A 26,141-nucleotide genomic window follows, 5' to 3' on the forward strand; every position below is an offset into this window, starting at 1 on the left:
CTGAGAAATTACTGTGCTTGTTTTCTTCAGATCAAGAAATAATCACTTTATCATGACACCAAAGACTTCATGTTTCATCCTACGGAGTAGCACTAACACCCATACTACCTGGGTGTGAAGAGAACTCTGCTTGTATAGATGTCTGTGTGCTGCTGTAAATGCCTTGTTAGTAGTAGTCACTGCTCTTAGCAATACACGGGGGACCCATGACAAACAGCCTATGAGGAAAGAGCAACCCCAAAAGCCAATTTTGACAAAGGAGGACAAACATCAGAGATCAGAGTCAGAAATTTGAAACTTGTTTCTGCCATGGAGACAGGTGTGGAGGAATGGTGAGGCAGGGAATTTAGGGGGATGGAGAAGTGAAAGCGAGTTGGTTGTCAGTGTTGCAGAGCACCAGAATGCTGCCAGGCAAGGGTTTCCACTAACTTACATCAAGCTGGCAAAAAAGAACACTGTTTTCCCAGCCCATGAAATGTTATTAATAGACATGGGCAAGGTCACAGAGGGAAGGTGAGACAGGGGTAAAGAATTCAAAGCCTTCGCTGACTCTAACTTATACAACCTTAGAAAGAGAAGATTAAAAGTCAGGGTTTGAAACAGGAGAATTTAAATCAACACGCACATTTGTCTGGTATATTTACATTGCTACAAAAACATTTTCACAAGAAACTTATACTTGCAATGTTTAAATTTTGATTTGACAAATAAAGTAGAAGGAAGATTGCACTTGTATGCCTAATAATTATTCTTGTACCTAATACAGAACTCATGCCTTGAAAAGTCAGGTCTCCATGGAAACGCAATGAAATGCAAGTGTCCATGTTTGAGAAACATTCTAAGTGTTAGCATTACCATTCCCTCATAGGACAGATAAGTAGAAAGAAGAGCTATTATTTCATAAAGGGACTGAGTAAATGCTTCGGTTGGGAGCTGGCTTCTGGTCTGTGAAGCATGCACATTTTTGGAATGTTTGATAATGCACATCATCATTTAACAGGTGGCCCAGGTCCCACTGGGCACCTTTTGCTTAACAGGACTTCAGGACAATTCTCTCAGAGTTCAGAAATCCTCTTCTGTTGGTGTGTCAGCACGTAAGCTTTAGTGCTTGGACGTCAGAGTGAGTGTTGAGGAGACCCGGAAGATCTGTGGGAGCATGTTACTCAGCTGATAAAACATCTCTTCAGAAATGCTCTGTAAGAGGGAGACAAGGGCAAATGTGCACTTGTTAGATGCTGACTGACATTTCCAGTGGTTCAAAGTATTTTAAAGTGCGGCTCTCATTCTAGATAGGGAGTATAATATGTGAAAATTATCTTTCATGATGACTTCAATTTTGTAAGTATAGATCGGAGTTGCTTTTCTGGTTCCAATCCTCTGGAATCTTACATTGTTTTGTCAAGTAAAGCTTTTGATCACTAGAGAAAGCTCTAGTTATCAGCAGCATGAGTAGAACCAAACTCCACTAGTTCTGCTAAATTCTAAACAGAATTCAGAGCTGTTGAGGGTAGGAGCACATGCCCCAGCCCAGCCCAGGCCCAGGCGGGGGCAGGCAAATCTCTTGAACTTCAGGCCAGGTCTGCAGAGTGGTAGGTGCTCAAATCTTTGACAGTACACTGAGTGCCTGCCTCACTCAAATACACTTCTCCCCTTAGAGTCAGGACGCTATACTTTACATTATGTAGAAGTTCATGGTAGCATACCTGACTGTGCCGTCAAGGAATCTTAAAAGGCCTTAGTTCGGAGGGGGATCTGCTCAGATAACACAGCTGTGGGCTGGGGTGGGATCTACTCAGACAACATACCTGAGGTACCAGAAACTGCACTGTCCGAGAAATTCCTCCATCCCACGAAGCCATCTCCATCATGAAACCTAAAACAGAACAACTGGCTATGTTCTGAGATCTCACCTTCCATACCAAGATGAGAGGGAATGTCACTGGTGCCTCATGTCTTCATCTCTTAGGTAGTCACTTGTCAAGAGGAAAGGCTAAGCTTCTGGGACAAGGTAAAGACCCACTCTTCCCAATTCGATGTGCCAGAGAGGTTTAAAGGTCTTGTCAACATGCCCAAAGGCCTACATGGCCTTCATAGGCTGAAGATAAAACAGATTATCAAAGGTTAACCTAGCAAGTGGCTGAAATAAAAGGCAATCAAGGGGAGCCAGAATCAGCAAAGTGTAAGGTAGGGGCTTGTATTCACCATCGATTTGACCAAGATCTAGACTCACCAGGGAGACTTTGCATGTCTGTGGGGCTGAGGTGGGATGACCCACCCTCAGTGCCCTCAGTGTGGCTGCTATCGTCCCATTGACTGTGAGCAGGAGAAATCGACCTGAGCACCAGCATTCGCCTCTCGGGTTGTCGACAGCAGACGCAGTGACCAGACTCTACTCCTGCTGCCAAGTCTTCCCTACTGCCAGACTATATGTAAACTCAAAGTCTGAGCAAAAATAAACTTTTGCTTCCTTCATTTGATTTTGTCAGGCGTTTTGTTTCGGCACCATGCAAAGTAACTAACACACTATCCAAATATCCTTATATTTCAAGATGGCTAGGGATATGTTTATTTTATAACTGCTAAAAGATAAAATTATAAAATCTATTATAAAATATTTGGCCAGTCAAGTCTTTGACCAAAGCACCAGGAACAGAGGCAACTTTGTCTTTCCTTTCGGAGGCTCTTCTTTCAATAGCTGCGGAAGACTTACCTTTGACACACTTAAATACCAGTTCTGCTCTCCGTAAGCACCAAGGTATAGTCATTTCCTAAAAAAGAAACACACACACACACACACACACACACAAATATGTTTCAGCCTAATTTCATATACACAAAACAAAGCAAAACCTATATCATCACAACAAAATGCTATAATATACTCAGATCTTCATCTGTATGTAATGTTGAGTGTCCCTATTTCAGATGAGTCCAGGATAACACGTTAATAATCCCAACTGGATTTTCTTGGACTTTAGACATACAACTTCTAGGCAATAGACTATACTTATGGAATATAAATTTAATGAGCCTAGCAAACCAGACTTAAAAACGAACATATCTGTGAAAATTTAAAGTCAGCTAGTGACATAGGAACTTTCCCAAACCTTGAACATTAGCATAGGTAATTCTGTTGAACTACACAGTAACTGAAGATTATGACCTTCATGTCATGTATCCACCAGACTATGCCTACAGATTTTATCATTTCCACGTTAGTGAGCATGCCACTTTAAATTCTATTTCTTTGCACGGTCACCAGAATTATCTTTCTATTTTATAAATCTTTTCATAACTATAAACTTGCTATTAAGGTGTTTCTTAGGCTTTTGGAGTTCAGAATATTACACTTCAAAAAAAAATCACCAGAGACCATGGAGCTCTGTTTATGCGGATTATATCTCTTCACATTTCTTATATTAAAATTAAAACAGATATAAAATATGCATCTCACTGAAAGGCAATAATAAGCCCGTGTTGGTATACAACACAGAACACATTGCAGTGGGAGATAACTGGAACACCTAGAGGAGTAAGGGCGCTCCTGGAGCCCGCCATCAGCTCTTCTCGGGGCCCTGTGCTGAGTCTCCGTGGGTGTGTTCCTAAGCTCGGCTCTTTTGTGAGTTCTTCCTCAGTGCCTCATTTCCTAAAGTGCACATTTTTCCTCACGAGAAACATTTACTAAGAATCACATGCAGGAGAAAATCAAAAGCACAACTGAGTTTTTGCATTACCTTAAAACATTACTGTTAACAACATTTTTGAAACCCCATAACAATAGCCTGGAAGAATGAATTATTACATGATTTTAAGGAAGCTCTTTTTTTACATATATAAAAGCATCACCTGACAGTAGTTTGTTTTATAATCTATAGAAGAACTTATTAACGCCCTGAAGGTAAAGGTCAGGAAACGACTAATTGTGAGTTGTGAGAAACCTCTGAACAGCCAGCTCTGAGCCTCAACATACAGAACACAGGTTATTCTAATGCATCCTCAGGGTAATGGTGGAAAAGGCAGAAGACTGCAGCTGGAGCCAGACCTGAAGGACTGAGCATAAGTCCACAGGAAACAGTGTCCTTCCCACCCTGCTCCCCTCCCTAGTCAGCAATATCCCCGGAGACCACAACTGGCAGATCCAGAGAAGGGAAGTAAGGCTAGGACAGCTGAGGGTGAAGGAGACCTCAGGCAGCAAGTGAGCCTGAGGAGAAAGAGACCGCTCAAAAGACAGGCTTCAGGGAGCAGAAGCAGCTCCTTTAATTGGGGGTTGGAGGGAAAAGACTTTTCAAACCTTTGGGGTGTGTAGGAGCCATCAGAGTGGTGTGCAGCATCTGTCAGGGCTGGGGTGCTAGGGATGCCTCATTTGTGTAAGGAGGAATTCTGGGTGATTGCTAGACATAGCCTTGTAAGAAGAGGGGAAGTTTAACCTAACAGTGACCATATTGACCTACTCTGATGCTAGCCCAAGGCAGAGGAGGGAGCTGTCACACTCCTGCTCTTGAGAGGAGATTTCCAGGGTTGGACACGACTGGACTTCACTCATGCTCTGGACCAGCTTCTCATAGTTCCATGGTTCCCTGACCCCACAAAAAGCAAGCAAATCGTTTCATTGCTCTTCTCAAAGAGCATTCACTTTATCCATGAATGCCATTGTTCCCTTGTTGTTTTATATGTGTCACTAATATATGGCCTAAAACAAATAATCTATGAGACAAATTAAGAACTCGACACTGTTCAGAATGCTGTAAATTGACAGTCATCAGTGTTACTTAGAAGATATACTAAATGACATCTCGTGATCCCAGCACAGACATACAGTGTAAGCGAGAGTCTACAATAGTCTAATGTGCCGATGAGTCGCACTGTCATATGCAATTTATTTCTATTGCTCAACAGCAGGAGTCTGAAAAGAAATGTTAGATAGCCATTTCCCCCATGTCTTCCCTGTATCTACGCAATTTCATCTCCTGAATAAGTTAGATGCTTGCCAGCTTTCTTACTCTGTCATTTACTTTTTTCCTGATTAAACCAGTACCTAGAGGGGATGGAGAGATGACTCAGAATGTAAGAGCACTTGCTGTCCTTACAGAGGACCCAGGTTCAACTTCCAGCATCTTCACGGTGGCTCACAACCATCTGCAACTCCAGTTCCAGGTGATCTGATGCCCTCTTCTGACCTCCTCGGGTACTAACCAGGCACATGGTACATACACACATACTGGCAAAACACTCACACACACAAAATAAAATAAATAAAATAAAAAATTAAACACCCCCTTAAAACCTTCACTTCACCTAAAAGAGTAGCCCTTGGAAGTTCAGAAGGCCATGAGAAGACATGATTCGTGGCTTGTTATCATGGCATGTGGCCAGTAGCTACACAAGAAGCTCACTCTCAGAAACAAACTTCAGAGTATATGGTTGTAGATGGGATATGGACTGAGTGAGACAGGCAGCAGTAACAGAATTCAGAAAGTAAGTCCTGTATACTGGCAAAGCAGTCATCTGGGCACTGCATAGGAGACACATCGGAAGCTAAGTGGATCAAAGAGTACACTTGAAATTTGGAACCAAGACAGAAAATTGGGTCATGTTATTACACTAAATATCATAAATGGGCACTGCACTTGGAATAGATTCTAAAACCCTAAAACTGAAACTAACTCTCAATTTAGATTTTAATGAGAACAATGTCTTCTATCTAAGCAATGCCCACACATGGACATGAATCTTTGGATGAGGGTTAAGGATGAACTACTGGAATGTTTTTTTTTTTCTTTTCTTCTGAGTTTTTGAGATAGTATCTTTATGTCACATTAGATTTTCACTCTGTGTCTTCAAGGTTAGATACAAGGTCTTCCAAGTTGATGCACCAGTGAAAAAGATTACATGATTATTCTTTACTTCTCATGTATGTGCCTCTGAGATATTGGAAACATTTTTATAAATAAAGTTTATAGCAATTATAGACAGCAAGCATATAAATTAGTTTTATTTATTTGTTTGTTTTGGTGGGGGGAGCAAGATCTCACTATGTAGGCCCAGCAGGCCTTAACATCACAAAGATTCAATTGCCTTTGCCTCCTGATTTCTAGGACTAAAGGTCTTAGAGCCATCATTTCTAGCTTGTTTCTTACTTTTAACATTTAACATTAAAATAACACAGACTATTATAACTATTTTGGCCATATCTGTCAAAGCTAATCAACAACATAACCCAATGTCCAATCGCTTCATCTCTAAGTTCACTTATAATAGAACTGGCAAAAGAGATATATAAAAGTGTTCATAGTGGGAGTAACCACTTAGGGCCTTGCACAACTCTATATCCTGGGCTATGCCACCTGAGTGTGCAGAATAAACTTCTTCACCTTGAATGGATGTTTAAATTTAACCAAAGGAAAATCTAGAAACCACTCAAATGTCCCTAAATAGTAAAATGGCTAAGTAACTGCAGTTGAGCCGTAGCATGTAAAATATAAAAACTGAGATGAAGAGTCCACAAGCACAACACAAAGACAAGGAGGATGTGCTCACAAACCTCACACAGCGTAAAAGGCACAAGAGCCAAGACACCACAGAGACGAACCCAACTAATCCACATCTCAAACATTTCTTTCTTTACATTTCTCTCCCACCACCTGTCTCATGTTTATCAAGGATCAGTTCTTCTGCCCACTGTGTGGGTCTTGGAGGTCAGACCTAAGTTGTCAGGTTTGGTGGCAGGCACTTTTATCTAGGGAGCTCTCTCTAGCCCTTAGACCACACTTTCAAGTGAAAATCAGGGACACTCTCAAACAGAAAGAGGTTCAAGTAGCTCAGAGTACACGGGTAGCTTCTAGGGTACAGGATACATTCTGTTTTGTGGATGATTTGGGTATAAATTTTAGGGGTGTCTAGTCTGTGAAAATCTGACTGGACTGCTTGTGTATATACTAGATATATGTACTCAAACGTCTTTATTTCTAATGGCAATTACAAAAGCCACAGTCCCCAAAGCATCCCAGGAGTTAAGAGTGAGCACAAAGACAAGCCAGGACTGGACTTGAGTCAGTCTGACTCCATAGGACAGTGTCACAGACAGATAAAAGTCATATGCTCCCCTCCCCCTACCGCCAAAAGTTGTTTTTTTTTTTTTTTTTTTTTTTTAATTTCCTCTTTTCTTTTTAAGCTGTAAACAATTCCGTAGATTTTTTGTCTGTCACGGTATCAGGGACTATTTCAGACCTCACTATTACTCTGACACTTTAATGTGCAGCAACCATATCCAGAGATCCTGTTTGTTTGAGGGAGAAAAACAGCATCTGAAAGCACTTTGGGGTCCCTAGACTAAAACTACAACACACACCTCTATATCCTGGGTGTGTATTGAATAAACTTCTCGACCTTGAGGATCTTTAAATACAGCAGATGGGAGGCCTGTGGCTCAATCTACTTTTGTGAATTAAATTGGACACTTCCGAAACAAACTTAATGTTCTGCAGCTGGCTGTCCCAATTTGAAGGGCAGCTTTTGTAACACCGTGGGAGAGGGAACGCTGTAGTATCAGATGTCTGGAAGTCAATCTGAACTGAGTGACTTTTGGAAACAGTGTATTTGAGGTTGTTTCCCACCTACGTATAACCATTTTTATAAGCTGGCTGGCCAAGAATCCAGCTGCAGGAATGTCTGGATGTTTCCTTTTGGCAGAAATTCATCACAGTTGTCACTCCCTAAAGACCTTTTATAGATGACTACTTAGTAAGTAACTAGTAAGTTAGTAAGCTTAGTTAGTAGGGATCACTAAAACATTCTCCACAGAACTGAGATTCCACAAAGCTTTGTCCATTTCTCCTGATTCCACCCAGGAGAGAGGACTGAGAAGCTGTGACGTGTGGGGCGGCCACCACAAGATGGTAACACAACCCTCTTGACTAAAACAGCAGTAATGTGCTCACTGAGCAAAGACCCCAGCCTTGAGTGCAGGCTGGAAATCAACTAGCATCCTCACTTAAACAAAACTGATCAGGATAGTGTTTATACAGGTTGTAAGGTTAAAATAGGGCCTTTTGTAATATCATCAATCTAGGGTAGGACTAGTTCTTTACCCTTCCTTCTATAATACAGCTTTTGCACACATTTTCATTTTGGTAATAACTTTTGGTTATTGTGCTGGATGGTTTTATGTCAACTTGACATAAGCTAACGTCATTTGAGTGGAGGGAACCTAAAAAAAAAAAAAAAAAGCCTTGATAAGACCAGGCTGTACTCAAACCTATAGGGCATTTTCTTACTTAGCGATTAATGGGGGAGGGCCCAGCCCTTTGTGGGTGGTGCCATCCCTGGGCTGCTGGGTCTGGGTTCTATAAATATAGACTGAGTAAGCCAGGGGGAGTGAGTCGGTAAGGAGCAACCCTCCACCACCTCTGCATCAGCTCCTGCCTCCAGGTTCCTGCCCTGTGTGAGTTCCTGTCCTGACTTCCTTTGATGATGAGCAGTACTGTGGAAGTGTGAGCCAGATAGCCAACTTTCCTTCCCAGGATGCATTGGTAATGGTATTTCATCATAGCAACAGTGACCCTGACAAGGACAATCATCAGTAATCAAGCTTCCACCCTGGCATTAAACCTGCAGAGCAGACAACTTTTACAAAGGCCTTTGCTTAGTGTAGTGATACGTATGTATAATCTTGGTACTCTGGAGACAGAGGCACGTTTGAGGCCTCATCATGAGTTTGAGGCCAGCCTGGGCTATACTGAGTACCAGGCCAGTCAAGTCTAAACTTGTCTCAAATAAATAAATGAAAATATATAAATAAATACTCCCACACTTCTTTACCCTTCCCCCAAATAAAACAAGTGTCCACTGAGAGGCCTGCTTGGCAACTCTGTATCTGCTTGTTCTGAGAAAGGGTTTATTTCTTTATGAGGGGACCTGAAAGGACTCACCTGCATACACAGGGTTGCAGCTCATTTGTTCCTTTGCTCATTTGAAGGTGAAGTTTAGACTTTGTTTAATTTCTACATGTATTTCTTATACTTAAGTTTTCTCATGAGTGAGGGAAGACAGCAGGAGGGAAACAACCACAGAAACTGTGTGTAACTAAAAACGCCAAGTAAATCACAGCAGCTAATAAAAAGCAAATGATTGTGCCACATCTTAATTGTATAAACCACTATCTGTACCATCAAACATCCTCCAGAAAGCACTGACCTGAAGCTGGCTTCTTGCTGTCTACTAATGTACATTCAGAAAGTGAAAACTAATCTTAGCATTGGCCACATGTAAGTGTGGAGGTAAATCTATTGCTTCTTAAAGTAAAACTGGAGAAGGAAGAGGAAGCAGAGGTGAAGCGTGGAAGAGCGGCAGGGAGGCACATTTCTTATCAAGGTAAAAGACTCTCTGGAATCCGTTTACAGATACCAAGCGACACTATAATTTCCTGAGCATTAGTCATTGTTTGATATGTCACTCATTTAACTGACCCAACAGGAGATACAAAGGACCAGCAGTTAAAAGAAAAGGACCCTTTAAGATGTAGGCTGTTAAAGGGATTGCTATGCAACACGGTCAATAAAGGTCAGTGTTTCCTGCTTACCTCTGACATATCATGCACGAGCAAGAGAGGGATGCTTATCGTTGTGATATCGTGGGTACAGCAAACCTTGAGTATATTTCGGAGTCCCATAATAGCAGGATCCCGAGCAGTGATGTTTCCCGACTTCACATTGTCATCCACACAGAGATGGAAAGCAACATGGATTTCCGAGAGATTAGAATGACGTGTAATATAAAATTCTCCTGTGAACAACAAGTGCAGCCATGATTCTCAAGCGTGTGAGTCACTCTCATCCACAGCTTTATAAATAACCACGGAGGGGGGGGGGCAGTGTGCTGACATCGTATCAGGAAGCCACTTGGAACACTGGTCCTTACTCTCAGAGAAAAGCAAATGAAATAAGAGATAACAGCGAGTTTGTCAAGAGGATCACAAAGTGGTGTGAAGTGAACCCTGGATTATAGGTAAATGAGTTTATAATTTCTATTCAACATAAATATTTAAAATGTCAACTTTAACATAGGAAACGTGACCTGGCTGCCTGCCTCCCTGTGTCTTGATTGCTCTCTCACATCTCAGCTGATTGGCCAGTCTGCTCATCCGTTTCTCGGTCAGAAATGGAAACTGCACTTAACCCCCTTCCTAACTTTTCTGAAGATTCTCACATGACTGACTCCAGCAGCCACATCTCAAATCCTCAGAAAGGCCTTCCTTGACGATCCTGATACAGGAATCCTCTATCTCTCACACACTGTTTACTACCATTCTGTTTTATTTTCTTCTTAACAATGGCACCGTAGATTACGTGAAAGAGAGTACTGCTTATGGTTCACGGCTAACGAGAGCCTTTTCTACCTTAATAATCCACCTCTGGCACATAGAAAGTTCTTAATAAAGAGTTGTTGAATGCATGAGTGTTTCAAATGAACTGCTGGAGTGGTTTTTCTTAAACTGTAAAATCCAGGCTTCTATAATCTTTATTTCTCTTATGCAGCCTAATAGCAAAAAAAAAAAAAAAAAAAAAAAAAAAAAAAAAAAAAAAAAATCTTCTTCACTTTTAATTGTCAAAATCCGTGTGTGTGTGTGTGTGTGTGTGTGTGTGTGTGTGTACATGATGTATCATTAAAAAGTCTGACCTGTTCTCCCAGAGGTTTATTTTCACATTCTACAATGAACCCTTACCTTCAATTTTATTCATCCTTACCTCTAATTATGTTAACGCTTTTATTTTTAAACAACTAATATATTTGTATTTAGACTTTCTTAGTAGGGCCCTACCAAGATCCAGGACAGAACAGCACAGCTAGAAAGTCTCTGCACTGGTGAAGTGAACCAGTGACACTTGGAGCTCAGGGCAAGTGACAGATTCCAGTTCTTCAAAGAAACAGTGGGCCAAGCCTGCCGGGTCTGACAAGCAACCACAGCAGCCCACGTGGTCGATGAGCCCATCCTTCACGGGAGCGCTACCGCGGGAAAGCAATGTCAGTGACGGTGACAGCCCACAGGCACTTGAGCAGAAGGACGAAGGGTCTGAACCCACAACTTGAAGACAGTCTCCCTTGCAGGACATGACTTCACGTTGAAATGAGCTGCTGAACAGTGAACACTTTAAAAGAAGTTACTCATGCTGTATTGAAGCATGGCTTAAAATATGTTAAGTAAGTATATTCTAAGACACAAGCTGATGAGTAGTCATTGTTTACTAATGAAGGTGGTACAATGTTTTAAATATAAACTTATATCTGCACATTTGATTTTTCACTGAAATTTTGCAGGGGTATAAAAATTCAACTATCAAAAACAGTTGAGAACAAGTTGTAAATTGCCTTGTTTGTGCAGATTAGATTTGTCTTCATAAAAGCTACAAGTCAGTGGCTTAACATTACAAATTAAGTTCATTTATCTGGCTACTTACAACCTCATTATGTTTTAAAATTTGTTTCCTTTAATAAAACTTATGGTATTTTGTTTATTAAAATCAGTGGCCTGGACTGCCACCTGAAGCCATGCTGATGACCGTGGCCTATGCTGTAGCCAGCACCACGAACCACGCTGCCACTGACTGTGAAGGGCAAGGAAGCTTCTCTTGCCATGGTTTTGATGACTGCAGATCACAGTTGAGAATGGGAGATACAGAAGGTTTCTGTGGTACCCTGCACCCCAGCCCCATGTCTGAACTAGAAGCCATTGAAGAGAACTCTTCAAAAGCAAGGGTGATAAGGATGCTGAAGTGCAGCTCTTCATGGCTGATTGCTTCTGGGCTGAGGATGCGAGTGGAAGGACTCAGCTTTCTTTACGGGGCTGGCCAATGGGAGTTTGATCATGCTCCAGTGAATAAATGGACAACATGAATTGCGCTTAGTATCTTCTTCCCTCTTTTCTTATTTTTGGGGAGGTCAGAAGTGCAGGGGGTAGACCTAGGAGGACTGGGACATAAGTTTGATTGAGTGCATTGTGTGAAATTCCCAAATAATAAAAAATATTTTGTAAAAAACAAAACAAAATAATTTCAGGAATACAGAAAAAGAAGACATGTACTTGTTTTCAATATTTATATGAGATATTAAATGTGTTTGGGAAAATGTGTTTATAGAAGTACTTTGGCCAGGTGAGAGGGCTCAGTGTATAAAGGTGTTTGCTGCCAACACTGATAATATGAGTTTGATCCCCCAAGACCCACATGTAGGAAGGAAAGAACTAACGCCCACAAGTTATCCTCTGGTGTTTACATGTACACCGTAGTATGTGCACACACGAACACAGACAGAACACAGACAGAACACAGACACACATCTAAACAAATGTAATGAAAATGTGAGTGCTTTTGTACTTCATCATCTTTAGTTACCAGTGTGTATAAGCTGTACTTAAAGGAACCCAAGCAAAAACTTTTCTTTAAAAACAAAGAGGCAAACAAACTAGAAAAAGAACACAGACAAAAGATGGGGCTAGAAGTATAAAATAGACAGCCAAAAGGAAATAAAAAGGAGATCGTGTGGTGGGTGGGGTTTGTCAGAATGGAGTAGACCACACGAGGCAGTGATCTCCTGGACCCCAAGATGTGTCTGCCTCCTAAATGCCTGCAGATATCTCAGTGGATGGGACTCCCAGCACTGGGTTGGGCTGTGGGCCAGCAGTGAGGGAAGATAACTTAGTGAGCCAGTCAGGTGCTCCTAATCCCCAATCTGGCACTGCTTGTCCGTCCTTAAATGACTTGCCTCTTGGTCTCATTTTACCCATTAATAAAATGGGGGCCAGTCCAGGTGCTGGCGGTAGTAACAAATTCCTAAGACAACATGGAGAAGGGTCTGGGTTGGATGTGGAGGACCTGCTGCTCTCCAGCACTCTTTGGCTAGGTGAGACTGTGGACTTGCTTCAGCTTTCTCACCCCGCACTTTGTGCAGAAAATGTGGGAATCAGGCTAAATGCTTGTTTATGAGGCTGCAGTGAGAGCTGCATGGCATAGGCTGTTAAGTACCAAGGTCATAATAAAGAAACAACTATTCCTGAGTTAAGGGAAAAGACAAAGGATAAAAACATATTGTGTGAAACATTTTAAAGATAAAAATTAATTTTTTTAAAAATATGGAATACAACTGGTTTTCTTCATGATTTAGTTTTGATGGAGTTTTTTTTTTTCTTTATCCCCTGTCAATACGTTGTGTGTGGAAATTCAGACATTGCTGGTATATGTGGTAGACAATTGAATACTCCTTTCCTACCTCAGACTTAAGGAATACCATTCCTTGCTTAGTGGTAATAATCCTAACTCATAGCCCTTTTTTAAAGGAAGGAAGGAAATAAACTGAACAATAAGAGATACAGGCACATCACAATAGTAACAGCCACCACACTCCTAGAAAGCCAGTGTGATGACTCAGGTCATGGGTCTACAAAGAATAATAGACAAACAGTCTCCTGCTGCACAAAGGGGAGGAAACGGCTTGTGGTGAGGCTAACATTACCCATGAAGGCAGGAGATGTGAAGGTGGGAGGAAACCTGGAGGCTGATGACCACATCCCAATGGGCTATGCCTCCTGAGATGAATGCAGAAATGGGAATGACCTCCCCTTAAATTAGTGACGTGGCCTGTGTGTTCAAGGTCTGAGGAAGGAAGTGTGAAAAAGTACCTAAGCGAGAACAGAAAACTATCAAGGAAGGGCTATTTCTGGAACTATGAAACCTACCACTGTTTAAGAGTTCACATTTACAAAGCACACAGGGCTTCTATTTCATGCCTAAGTACAAGTAAGTGAATTCAACCAGGAGGAGAACAGAGCTTTAGCTCATACTAAATGTGTCCAGTTGCAACAGGGGCCGACACAGGCCTGCATCAAAGGCTGCCCCAGTCCAACCACGCTCAAGCACGCTCAACCACGCTCAAGCACGCTCAAGCACGCTCATCTCCATGCAACGCTGCTTATGAATCAGAGTAAAAACACCCTGTAGCGCATCCCTTAGTCACTAAGAAATTAAAATATAAAATCGTGAAACCTACATAACTTTTTGGGTTTTCTATATGGATCTACAAGTCATTACTAGCATGAAAGTGAGGCTCTGCACTGGAGAACATCTGTGAATTCTATGGATTATATGGATACAGGTGCTGTTTCAAAGGCATATATGGATGAACATTTTATACATGAGCCCCATAAGAACACACGTTTCAAATATACTACTTTAGTGTGTGTGACTATAAGTAAGAATTTGAAACAAAATAATACTTACCAGGTAAAATATTTAAATAGTTTCTCTCAGCATTCTTAGATTTATCATCACTTCCTCCATTTTGGTTCCCAGAGTCTATAGAAAAAATAACACAAAGAAATAGTGCTGCATATGAACATATACGACCCCTACTCTCTCAAAACGACCACACAGCAAACGCGTGCTATGTGCCTCTACATTCCTGGCACTGTGGCCCATGCTTTTCATGGGGCTCACAAATCCACGGGCTCTGCAACCCTGCTTCCTCCCTCCTCTGTTTCAAACACTAAGCATATGAACTATAATTTAGCTACATCTCTTAATTTTACATGGAGAAGAAAGGTTTCAGTAAGCTGCCATCTAAGCAGGGGAGCAGAAATAAGAGGTAGGGCCAGCCTTGACCCCACGGGGTTCAACCACTTTGGACTTACCAACACTCTAGTTTTCTTCTGAGAGGTCAGGGCACTAAGTTAGCCGCACATAAAATGACTTCATTAGATAGCTGTGGTGCAGCCATCTTTATTTTTAGACTCTGACTCACTGTTGTTGCTATAACATGCTCTGGACTAGATATACAAGCTAGCAACACCAAGAATCATTTTATATTCAGCACATTCTTAAATTTACTGTCTCATATGACACTATATGCAATGGATCCCAAGCAGATATGTGATACTGTTTCAAACTGAACGTTTTCAGACAATCAAGTTTTTGTTGAGGAATGATATTTTCTTGGAAGAATAATGTTGGCTAATGAAAGATATTTTGATTGAGTATACACTGTTAAGACTGAACACATTTAAATATATGCACATATTTTAATAGAAGATACATCTCAATTTTATAAGAATTCTCTTGTCACAAATACAAAATGAATACTACTTTTCAAAGTAGCAGTCTTTTAGAGGTGATCTATTTATATCAGTTAAATTAAAAACTGTTTTGGGATCTATTTTGAAATGGCACTCCACAATAGAAAACAGTCAGAACTTCAAGTTACTAAACAGTACACACTAAAACACTATCTGAATACACTAACTGCAGAGTTGCCCAGTGACTACGTTGACACCAGTATGTCTAAACACATTTTATGAACCAGCAGAGAAAGTGTGAGCACAAGAGGTGGACAGAAGGCTGAGCTGTTCATATGTGGAGTTCACGCAACAGAGCAGAACTGACATGTCAACTGACATGCTGGAAATCAGCAGTGGGTTACAGCACGAACTGCAAAGAGCAAACTCTCCCATTTTCATTACATATGAAGAAACAGACCTAGGGGATAGCACACCACAGTCAGCTCCTAGAACGTGTACACAGTAACATTACATGGACTCAAAAGGCTACATTTGGGAATATATATGTGCATACAAATACAGTATGTATGTATATATATATATATATATATATATATATGTATATATATATGTATACATATACATATATATATATATATATATATATATATATATATATGCAGTAACAACTCATGAAAAAAAGTGACCACAAGTTTGAAGGAGGGAGGAAAGGGAGAAATGTAATGAAAATACAATCTGAAAATAAACAGAAAAGGGAAAGAGAAACAAGAAAGAAGAGCTCACAGTCCACTCTTCTGTCCACGTTTTTATGAGTAACACTTTGCTTAGCAATACATTTATCGGTTTTATCATAAACTGTAGAAATACAATGAACATAGCAACCACAGTAAAAGAAAATAAATGAAACACCTATAAAAGAAGTATTTGCATATTGGGATGCAAACATGATGAACAAGTATGTATTCCTGTGCAGAAAAAGAAGACTCAGAAAGTGTGTGCCCAAGACTTTCTATAACATACAAGTGCCTTTAAGAGGCTGAACGAGGACCAGCACAAGTGAAGGCTAGCCTGGGCTACACAGTGACATCTGGAAAAGCTGGGGACATACTTAGACCCCATCTTAAAACAATCAAACAAACAAAAAAAAGAAAGTTGTCTTTTATAAAGTGCCTCATTCTACTGACTTATTTAAATCGCAACACAGTTGCTTTAACAGGAACAAAATACCATCACTCACTCACTCACACACACACACACACACACACACACACACACACATGCCGCCTTAGGTGTGGGTGGTTTAAAAACTTCCTGTCATGTACTGCATGCTATCGCTCATAGACTTAAAATCCTCCTCCTTCTCCCACAATTCTGATTTCCACCTTCATGTATCTCATCACTGCTATTGAGATTAAAATTATTGGAAGGAGCTAGAGGGAGCAAAGAGAAGGGAAAGTCATATAATTAGATTTTAATGGGAAAACATTTCTGATTACACCATCACTAGTTTGAGAGGTGGAAGGAGAGAACAGTAAGAGCACACACTGAAATGTTCTACACAGTCCTTTGTTAATACTTCCACACTGGTTTCCTGGTCCTGGGCTTGGCCCTGAAATGTAATGTTGCTCCAGCAGATCCACAATTATGTATTGTTACTTATGTACTGCTACTTACAATTAAAAATGGAAGACTAAATACCCACTTGCAGGGGACTAACTAGTACCAGGTTCCCTGCCCTGCACTACCACACAACAGCAAGACACAAAGGGGCTTTCTGGACTGATAGGAGATGGTCTCCAGGGCAGGCCCTCTGTGAAAATGCATAGGGAACCATGAGCATGCAAAGCGTCATTGTGTGAAAAGGAGAACCAGACACAACATGCTTCTGTGCACACAAACATATCTGGAAGGCACAGGCTGGCAGGACGGGAAGGAAGGCAGCAGTCCCCTTTCATCCCAGTTTCCTTTCTGTGGTCTCAGTTATCCACCACCAACTGTGGTCCAGAAACATCACACAACTCCAGAGATAACAGCCTGTAAGTGTTCAACTGCACGTCACCCAAGTAACGAGATGCAGTGTCACACCATCATACTCTTCCATCCAGGACACGACTCATCCCCTGGACCAGTGTATTCAGTGGGTATTCTACCTGCTGTGCTGTCAGGTCAAAGGTCAGAATCAGCGTGCCTCAAAGCTTGAGACCAGTGATGCTGACGACTCAGATGTGACACAGAGAAGCCACTTAAGTGCTCCCCTTAAGAGAAAGGTGAAAACTGACACGTTATGTACACGTAGTAAAAACTAGAGTAGATTAGTTTAGTTCGGCCTGTGGACTGCAGCATCTCCTGGTGCTCCTGGAGCGCCATCCAGAAGGAAGACTCTTACTTAGGACAGTCTGGACCATTGAACTAACAGAGCAGAGCAGCAGCTAACGCAGGACGAGGAGAGGAGAAAATGCTGAGATATCAAGCAAGGCCTATAAAGTTTGTTCTACAAGTTGAATAAGTTTCAGAGCGCTGATGCATAAAAATACAATGTGATAATGACCCACTACATACAATGTGATGATGACCCACTACATACAATGTCATGATGACCCACTACATACAATGTGATGATGACCCACTACACACAATGTCATGATGACCCACTACATACAATGTGATGATGACCCACTACATACAATGTGATGATGACCCACTACATACAATGTGATGATGACCCACTACATACAATGTGATGATGACCCACTACATACAATGTGATGATGACCCACTATACACAATGTCATGATGACCCACTACATACAATGTCATGATGACCCACTACATACAATGTGATGATGACCCACTACATACAATGTCATGATGACCCACTACACACAATGTCATGATGACCCACTACATATGTGACATTTATCAAGACAGTGCTGCATGTTCTCACCACAGGTTACCAAGCAGCAGCTTCTCAGGTGACAGACATTTTGCTTAGTTTGAGGTGATTAGTGAAGACATAACATCCCTCACTGGCTCATGATTTAAATGCTGGCTTCCTAATTGGTGACACTCTATTAGAAGGTTCTAGAATTTCAGAAGTTGGGGCAGAAGTAGAAGAAGTAGAATTGTAAAGTATAGTTCAGTAAGTTTGAAAATTTTCCAATAAAATTTCTAAGTAATTTGAAAGAACATTGTGTTGCACATAAATATAGGGGAAAACAGTCTTTCAACCACATTAGTCTCCCTCTCCCTCTCCCTCCCTCCCCCCTCCCTCTCTCTCTCTCTCTCTCTCTCTCTCTCTCTCTCTCTCTCTCTCACACACACACACACACACACACACACACACAACCAACCCAACCCTGAAGTGAAAAAGTGGAGAGGGGCTGCTGTCAATCCCTAGCACTGTACGAAAATAAGAATAAGGAAAAACTTGTTTTTGTTCCATTTTAACTCTAACTTCAATGCCCTTTATAGAAAGGATTTATCCATTAAAGATAGCATGGATCAAAAGCAAATTTCTCCAAAGCTCTTACTTTAACTGTGGCAATGAATTTTAACATGGTTTTTACTAAGGATTTTGGAAGAAAATCAACTGAAAGAAAAAGAAAGAAAGGAAGGAAGAAAGAAGGGAAGGAAAGGAAGGAAGGAAGAAAAAACCTGGGGGGGGGGAACCCTAGCTTCTGAAGACATTAAGTGTTGTTCTTTTTTCCTCCCCAAGTCCCACCACTGTGAACTCGGTGCTTCGGTGCTGTCTGGGAGCAATGGTAAGCACAGGCTTTAAGGCATTACTAACCTCGGGCCTCCTTGCACTTGCTCCTGCGCTGGGTTCTCGCATACAGCGCCACCTGCTGGACAACCTCCAGTTGCTCCTCAATCCGAGGGAAGTGGAAGTCCGTGCATTCTTGACAAACTGTGGCAAAATCTACGGGATCCAAAGTACTGTTCTAAGTGTAAACCATCAAATACTTACCATTTACTTATAGAAAATGAGATCTAAGAGGGAGAATGACATTTGTAAATATGATTTCTTGTTTGTAATAACAGCACATTAAATTAGGGTACAACAGTTTCTACCAACACTTGACTCTCAGGAGTAAACAACCCATAGATAAGAACATTCTAACACAACTCCAAGTCTCCTCTAAATAACAGACACTCTAATTATAATCTATCCCCAGTCACTGTAAACAATAAAAGTGTTGGTTTTGTTTGACCTGGAAGGCATGGAAGACACAGGGTAAGATCACTCACCAAGCCCTGTTCTAAAATAAAAAACGCATTTATAGTTGGGTTATTATTTTTACTTATCTGTTACTCCAACACTTAGAAAGCAGAGGCAGGAAGACTGCTTTGAGTTCAAGATCAGGATGGGCTACAGTGTGAGAGTCCTCGACAAAGGTGATTACTGAGAGAAATGTGGTAAGACAAATATGTACGGTGCCTACCTCTTTTGATGCCGCTATAGGAATTAATCCGATTATCTACTAGTAAAACCAGGCCACAGAGAGACGTGGAGTAAAGGGACAATGCTGTCTGGAGCCGGTGGAGCTTCACGCCACTTCCCTGCGTTCTCTTATGCTTACAGAAGTCCAGCATGTCTGCCCTCAGCAACCGCAGATTGTGCATGGTCTTCAACTGGGCTCCTAGGGGTGGACACCACAGAGGACACTGAGACAGCTACAGAGGTCCTGTAGCTGATGCAAATGTCTGTGACAAGACTCTGGATAGAGCCGTGTTCCCAATAGTTACCAAAGGTGGGCTCTCCAATCTCCCATTTTAATTGCCATTATAATTTATTTGCAAATACGTACGCTAAAGCATAAAGTCTAGCCTTGTGGAGAGGGCTGTGAGCCGGGACCAGACATCACGGGCAGATTCTGCTCACTGCTCGTAGCTGCTAGAAGAGCTCCCTTACCCAGGTGAATGGTGAAGCTTTCTTCCAGCTTCCTCTGCTCCTCATAGATTCTCCCGGTGGCATCCGCAGACTCTCTGAACTGACTCGGCTGCACTTTAATTTCTTCACTGAAATGAATACAATTATTTTATACTCATTGTATATTCATCAGAATGTTTCGTTACAGGAAAATAAGATCACCATGAAATGAGAGAGAGCCGGACAGCTGACGCAGAGCTTAGCTTATCCCTAAACTCATGTTAATCCGTGGCGACAAGTGAGAGCACACACAGCAGGTCCTAAGAGCCCCGCTTGTCCTTCCACTTCCTCAGTAAGCAGTGTGGGTAATTCTCTCCAGTCACTGCAATATCAACTAGCACAGCACAGCACCAGCGAATATTTCCTAGTGGTTTAAAAATGATTCGGGGATTAACTGATGAACTAATATGTAATATTTTTAAAAGCCATATCAGACATACTTAAAAATTCTCATAACAGGGCAAATTCTAAACAAAATTATAAACTAGATGAGGGGACAGCAATGAAGATCAAAAATTAAAAAGGGCTGTTGTGGTGGCTCGGCAGGTAAAAGCCCTTGCTTCACAAGGCTGACAAAACGTTAAGTTCGATCTAGGGCAGATTGTGGAAGGAGAGAAACAACTTCTGAAGTGTCCTCTAATTTCTTGCTGCTCGCACGAGTGCGTGCACACATGCACACACACACACATACACACGCACATGCACACAATGATGATGGTGATGACTTCAACCATTATAATGATACAATGACAGAAATTTTAAAGATAGTTTTAAGTCTTTTTAATTAAAAGGCCAGATAAATAAATAAAAAAAAAAAAAACTGAAAGGTTCCCGTTGACACTTCCTTATCTGGCTGCATTTTCCCAGCATTCTCCAATCACCAGGCAAGCTCTTTCTTTGCTCTGGAGAAAAGTTATCCCAGAGAAGCTATGACCACATGCCTGCTCAATTCCAATTCATGGCAATAGGCGATGGAGGAAAGCAAATGGCAAGGTGGCAATGTCCCAAAGGTCCTAAGGACATAAGGACAGTCTGCTCTCATCAGTGCACTCATGACAAAGGCTGTTGTTATGCAAAGAAGTCAACAGAAATCAGCTGAAAATCTCACCAGTGTCCCAAAAGGTCATGTGCAGGGTAGAAGTCACTTTAGGTCAGGATGGAGCCACAGACTCCTGCACCTGAACTCTCATCACTGTCACAAAGAAACACTGCCCAAGGGAACACGGGACAGGAGATGAGAGAAGCCTCTCAGAATGACTGACATCTGAGCCAGACATAAAGCTTGCTCCAGAGTGGGGCTGGATTTCCAGGCAACAGAACTGGACAAGGGTGGACCAGGGCTGGTGTAGCTCAGCAGTAGATAGCTTGACCCACAGTAAATGACAAAACCAGGACTGCGCTGCTGTGAGAGGAACAACAGCATAGAGAGGACTTCCTCCATGCCACAGGTTTGCAAAGACTGCCGGATGCTGAGGATGGAACAGTGTGGAGAGAACAGCTCAGGTCTGCTGCCCTGCTGACCAGATGCCAATCTTCTTAACAACGATGGCCCATTAGCTTCTGTACATAACTGCTGTCTGGCTAAGTATACTCCTCTTTTGACAAGGTCTTATTTGTAGCACCTTGATATATAACTCATGCTGGCCTCAAAGTCAGAGATCAAACAGTCTCTGCTCAAGTGCTGGGATTAAAGGCATGTGATGTCACTCCCAGCTAAACTCTCCTAATCCGGTACCTACAATATGAAGCAGGAGGAGGAAGAGCTGGCTTTGGTAGCACACACCCAGAATTACAGTGCAGAGAAGGCACAGGAAGGAAGGCCACTGCCAGGCTGGTCTACAGTCTGCTTTTACAAGGTGTGAGTAAGAAAATGAAAAAGTAAACCACAGAGCAGGAGCAAGTATCTATGAAACATCCAAGGGCAAACACACGTCCAGATGATGATAGACACACAGTCAGAGCTTCCACAGCTTGGAAAGAAGGAAACACAAGGAGAGACATGGGTATCAAGTCATCACCATCGGGGACCCAGAAAGTGAACCTGGGATGGGAAGTCCCAGTCACGCCCATGAGGATGGAGCACTGGAGCAGCTACCACTCTCAGGGAGGCTGACGGGGTGGCGAGAGGAGACAGTGCTCTGTATGAAGAGAGCAGCAAAAATGCCATGCCTTGACTGTGGTGTAAGTTTTATGATGGTCCTTAATCTGTGCTTCATTAAAACCGGTGAAGAAATTCTAGCCAGGGTCCCCTAACATGGGGCCCCAATGTCAGCAGGAAGTAAGCATAGAGAACACCCAGTACCCAAGGATAAGACCGAAAGTTGGGAATGTAGGGACTCCAGCCAGTCTGAGCATGGCACACATACCTGAGGGAGCTGTTGTTGGGGTTTTTTAGGTCCTGATGAAGCTTTATCACCCATTCCTGATATTCTTGCTTCTGGATAGCTGTAGATTGTTTCAGTTCATTTGACCATTTATTCTCTAAGTCCTAAATAGAGGGAGAGGGTCCTAACTGGTCAATTTTTCATGAGAGAAAACATAATTGTGAATGTAAAGCCGCTACTCACTTGCTGGGATTCAAAGTGCTGGGCAGCCAGGGAATTCACATCTTGATCTGTGAGCGATTTTCCCAGTTCCTGCATCACCTTTTCCATTTCAATGCCTTGTCTGAACCACAAATTAACAAATTAAGATATAGTCACCACAATTTTAGGGTATAAGGTCATGAGTGAAAACATAATTTTTAATTTACATAAATAAATACACACATACATACCACCCATCTACACACATGAAAACACCCACATGAGTATAATACTCCATACATAGACATACACAAATAAGTAAACATATGCATTTAAAAATATATAATTAACAAAATGGAACCATTTTACTGTCATTCTAGGTAAGTAAACTGTTCTTAAAACCAAGTGTATACTTACTCATAACATGTAAGTAGGATACATAGTGTGATAAATTTATATACATGAACACTTTGAAATCTTCTGGAAGTAAATATTCTTTCTGGATGATATAGCTCCCACTTGACTATATACAATGCAGATGATCCCATAAGCTTTTTTGTTTGGTTTGGTTCTGAGTCAGGGTTTCACCACACAGCCGTGGCTGGTCTCGAGCCTCTGACTCTTGAGAACTGGGATCACAGGCGTGGACCACCACTGCTGGTCATTAATGTTTTAGAAAGTACCAAGTGTACCGTGAATAGTACACTTATATTTAGAAACAAAAATGTCTACATATTTGCATTAATATTTTACAAGTGCTCCCTCTAGTGGATAAAAAATATTATTGCCATTTCTTTTAAAGAACGATCCAAATTATGGTTTCATAAAAGCAGAATATTTCTCATTTAAAAAAAGACAAAAAGAATTCAAAAAATAAAATTTCATAAACATCATCCTGAATGTATCTAAGATGCAGTTAATCATATAATTATTTTTAAAGATATTGCATAAATTAAGTTCAAAAGAAAGTCTATTCTATTTCATATAACATCTTAATTATAAACTATAAAATGTCAAGTATGACAACTCTGCAACCTGAATGTCAAATGATAAAAAAAATATAACTTCTCCTAAAAACAAACAAAAAATTATTCTATAGGAAAAAAATCATTAGGTTCCAGAGAGGGTAAATAATTAGTCAGCTACTCATTGTCAGTGGTAGTGTGGGAAGTGCTTTAAGAACAATAAATGAACAGGAGTCACCTCCAACTTAGAAAAGCGGGCAGCCCAACCATAGGTGGCCAGACAGGGTCTGTTCAGGAGGAGCAGGCAGGAGTTAAAGAAGTCCTGGGCTTGGCAGAAGCACGAGTCAGGAATACACAGGGGGCAGAAAGGAGCTGAGCAATACGTTAGCCCTTGGGTCTCCCCTGGACTTCCAGGCAGAGCATTTGCATGTACCCATGTGCTGCCTCCAGCACCTGGAGCTGATCTCTGGCACTTCCGACAAAGTGCATCAGTGGAACTGGTTGTACTGCATCACTCGGCAATAGCTACGAGAGAAAGCTGAGGCTGTTCAGCATAGGTATAACTCTTTCTTCCCTCATGGTTGATTGACAGTTGGCTGAATTCTCACACACAAGGCTCAAAGCCTGGGTTCACTGTTCAGCATCATGAAAGAAAAGAAATTTACCTACAATTATTTTATATTTAATTTTTCTTAACTATAATGACTTAAAATAAATTATTCACACCATGTCTTACTGTTTTCTAATGTAAGGCTGATGAGAAACACCAGCACATGGCATCTCATTTGAATTGATTTCCTTGGTATTAATATTAATTCAGCCACAAAACAAGTGTTATTTACTCTTAAAAAACTTCCACAAAAAATTATACAAGTAATATTAAAATTCATTTCGAAGGTATGTATATCATACTCTTAAATAGATGCTTTTGAAGTAATAAGTGATCTGCTAAATCAAAATGGATTATCTAGGAGGATGTCCTTCTTTACATCACACTTAAGAGAACAGGAGGGAGGAGACTGAGAAATCCCACTTTACATTAAAGAAGCTGGCAGCTTCCTACTTACTCTGAAATGTGCATCCAAGAAAGCACTCTTTGCATATTGCCTTAGGTAGACTACATGGGAGGAATTCAAACCTGATTAAAACTCCCTGAGACGATTCTAGGGTTCCTCTTATTTTCTTCCTAATGCAAGATACTTATAAATAACTGAAAGATACCATGGCCTAGAGGAAGGCCACCCACAAGAGGTTCGCAGTAAGTATAGAGCAAGGAGGAAGGGCTGATAGTTCTGAAATCTTTCTTTCTTATCCACTGGGTTAAAATTCTAGCTTTCTGTGGATAAATCAATGGATTTATATAACCCAAGGTTTTCTCACCTGCACAATGAAGATGTGCTGTAGTAAAGATCAAAGAAGACAGCTCATTTGAAGCATTCTGCATAGTGTTATAATTTTATAAAAGTGCAAACAGCCTGCCCTGCAGGTTATCTTATATCACAATGTAACATTTAATTATAACACAAAAATGAGTATTACCTCTCTCGTAACTTTTTCAGCTCCACATCTCTTTCACCAATCAATTCTGAGATGCTAACAAAGTAATTGTGTTCCAGATTTAAGAGTGTTTCAGAGGCGGGGGAATGGATTAGGTCATGGTACACATCAGCAAAGTCTTCATCCCAGTTAGGCTCCTCAGGTCTCGCATGCTCTAAGGTGGTCTGAGAGATGATACACATGTTCAGTCATGGCAGAGCACCGCTGTTTAACATGCTACTGGGAAAAGTACAGATATTATGCCTGTACTTTTGCACAGGGACACAGAGACCCTGCACTTACAGAATTGCCTAGGAAAATGAATGAGGTACTCCTACAGAGCAAAGGACAAAAGTGATCAGGACAGTAAGAAAGTCAGTATACCATGACCTCAGTTCCATACATGATACATGTGTGCCTACACAACGGGGTGAACAACAAAGCTAACACTATCCCTGTCACAACCCATGTCAGGACAGTGGGACTTCTTACAACCACTAACTTGAGTTGTGTTTGATTGTTTTATGACAAATGTCTTACTTGGGGTTACTATGCCCAAGGTGAAACACCATTGGCAAAGAAATGGGGAGATGGAAGAGTCCATTTCACTCAGATTTCCAGTTCATCATCAAGAGAACTGAGGGCAGGAACTCAAGCAGGACAGGAACCTGGAAGCAGGAACTGATGCAGATGCCATGTAGGGCTGCTGCTTACTGGCTTTTTCCTCATGGCTTGCTCAGCCTGCTCTCTTATAGAACTCAGGATCACCAGCCCAGGGATGGCAACACCAACAATGGGCTGGCCCTCTCCGTCAATCACTAATTAAGAAAATGTTTCATAGGCTTGTCCACAGGAAGATCTTATGATAGCATTTTCTTAATTGAAGTTCCCTCCTTTCAGATGTTAGCTTGTGTCAAGTTAACAAAACTATCCAGCACAATGTATATAATTTGTATGTAATAATTTATAACCAGAAAAAAATGATTATTAAAAATGTATACTAAAAGGAGTCAGAAGTTAGTAAATAAAAAAAATAATGTGTGTGGCATCCTGGATTTCATGAAACAGGGCATACTAATTGCACAACCCTACAGAGAAATAATGACAACTTCATGAAGACAAGT

General features: G+C 41.3%; 1 protein-coding gene across 2 annotated transcripts in view; it reads right to left on the reverse strand.

The window, feature by feature from the left end:
- Positions 1–371: 371 nt before the first annotated feature.
- Positions 372–26,141, reverse strand: part of FERRY3 (FERRY endosomal RAB5 effector complex subunit 3) — a 30,441-nt gene continuing 4,671 nt past the window's right edge. Inside the window, exons 4-14 of one of the 2 annotated variants that reach the window (XM_080914377.1) lie at positions 25,021–25,202; positions 22,559–22,658; positions 22,358–22,479; positions 19,974–20,080; positions 19,504–19,701; positions 18,852–18,980; positions 14,268–14,342; positions 9,578–9,780; positions 2,711–2,768; positions 1,806–1,873; positions 372–1,194 (exon numbers count right to left, since the gene is read on the reverse strand). In XM_080914377.1, coding sequence (XP_080770503.1) covers positions 1,102–1,194; positions 1,806–1,873; positions 2,711–2,768; positions 9,578–9,780; positions 14,268–14,342; positions 18,852–18,980; positions 19,504–19,701; positions 19,974–20,080; positions 22,358–22,479; positions 22,559–22,658; positions 25,021–25,202 — 1,335 coding nt within the window. In that variant the 3' untranslated portion in view covers positions 372–1,101. The remainder of the gene's footprint in view (positions 1,195–1,805; positions 1,874–2,710; positions 2,769–9,577; positions 9,781–14,267; positions 14,343–18,851; positions 18,981–19,503; positions 19,702–19,973; positions 20,081–22,357; positions 22,480–22,558; positions 22,659–25,020; positions 25,203–26,141) is intronic. The other variant, XR_013974970.1, reaches the window with a different exon arrangement.

Source organism: Micromys minutus, assembly GCF_963924665.1.
Source record: "Micromys minutus genome assembly, chromosome: 3".
NCBI lineage: Eukaryota > Metazoa > Chordata > Mammalia > Rodentia > Muridae > Micromys > Micromys minutus.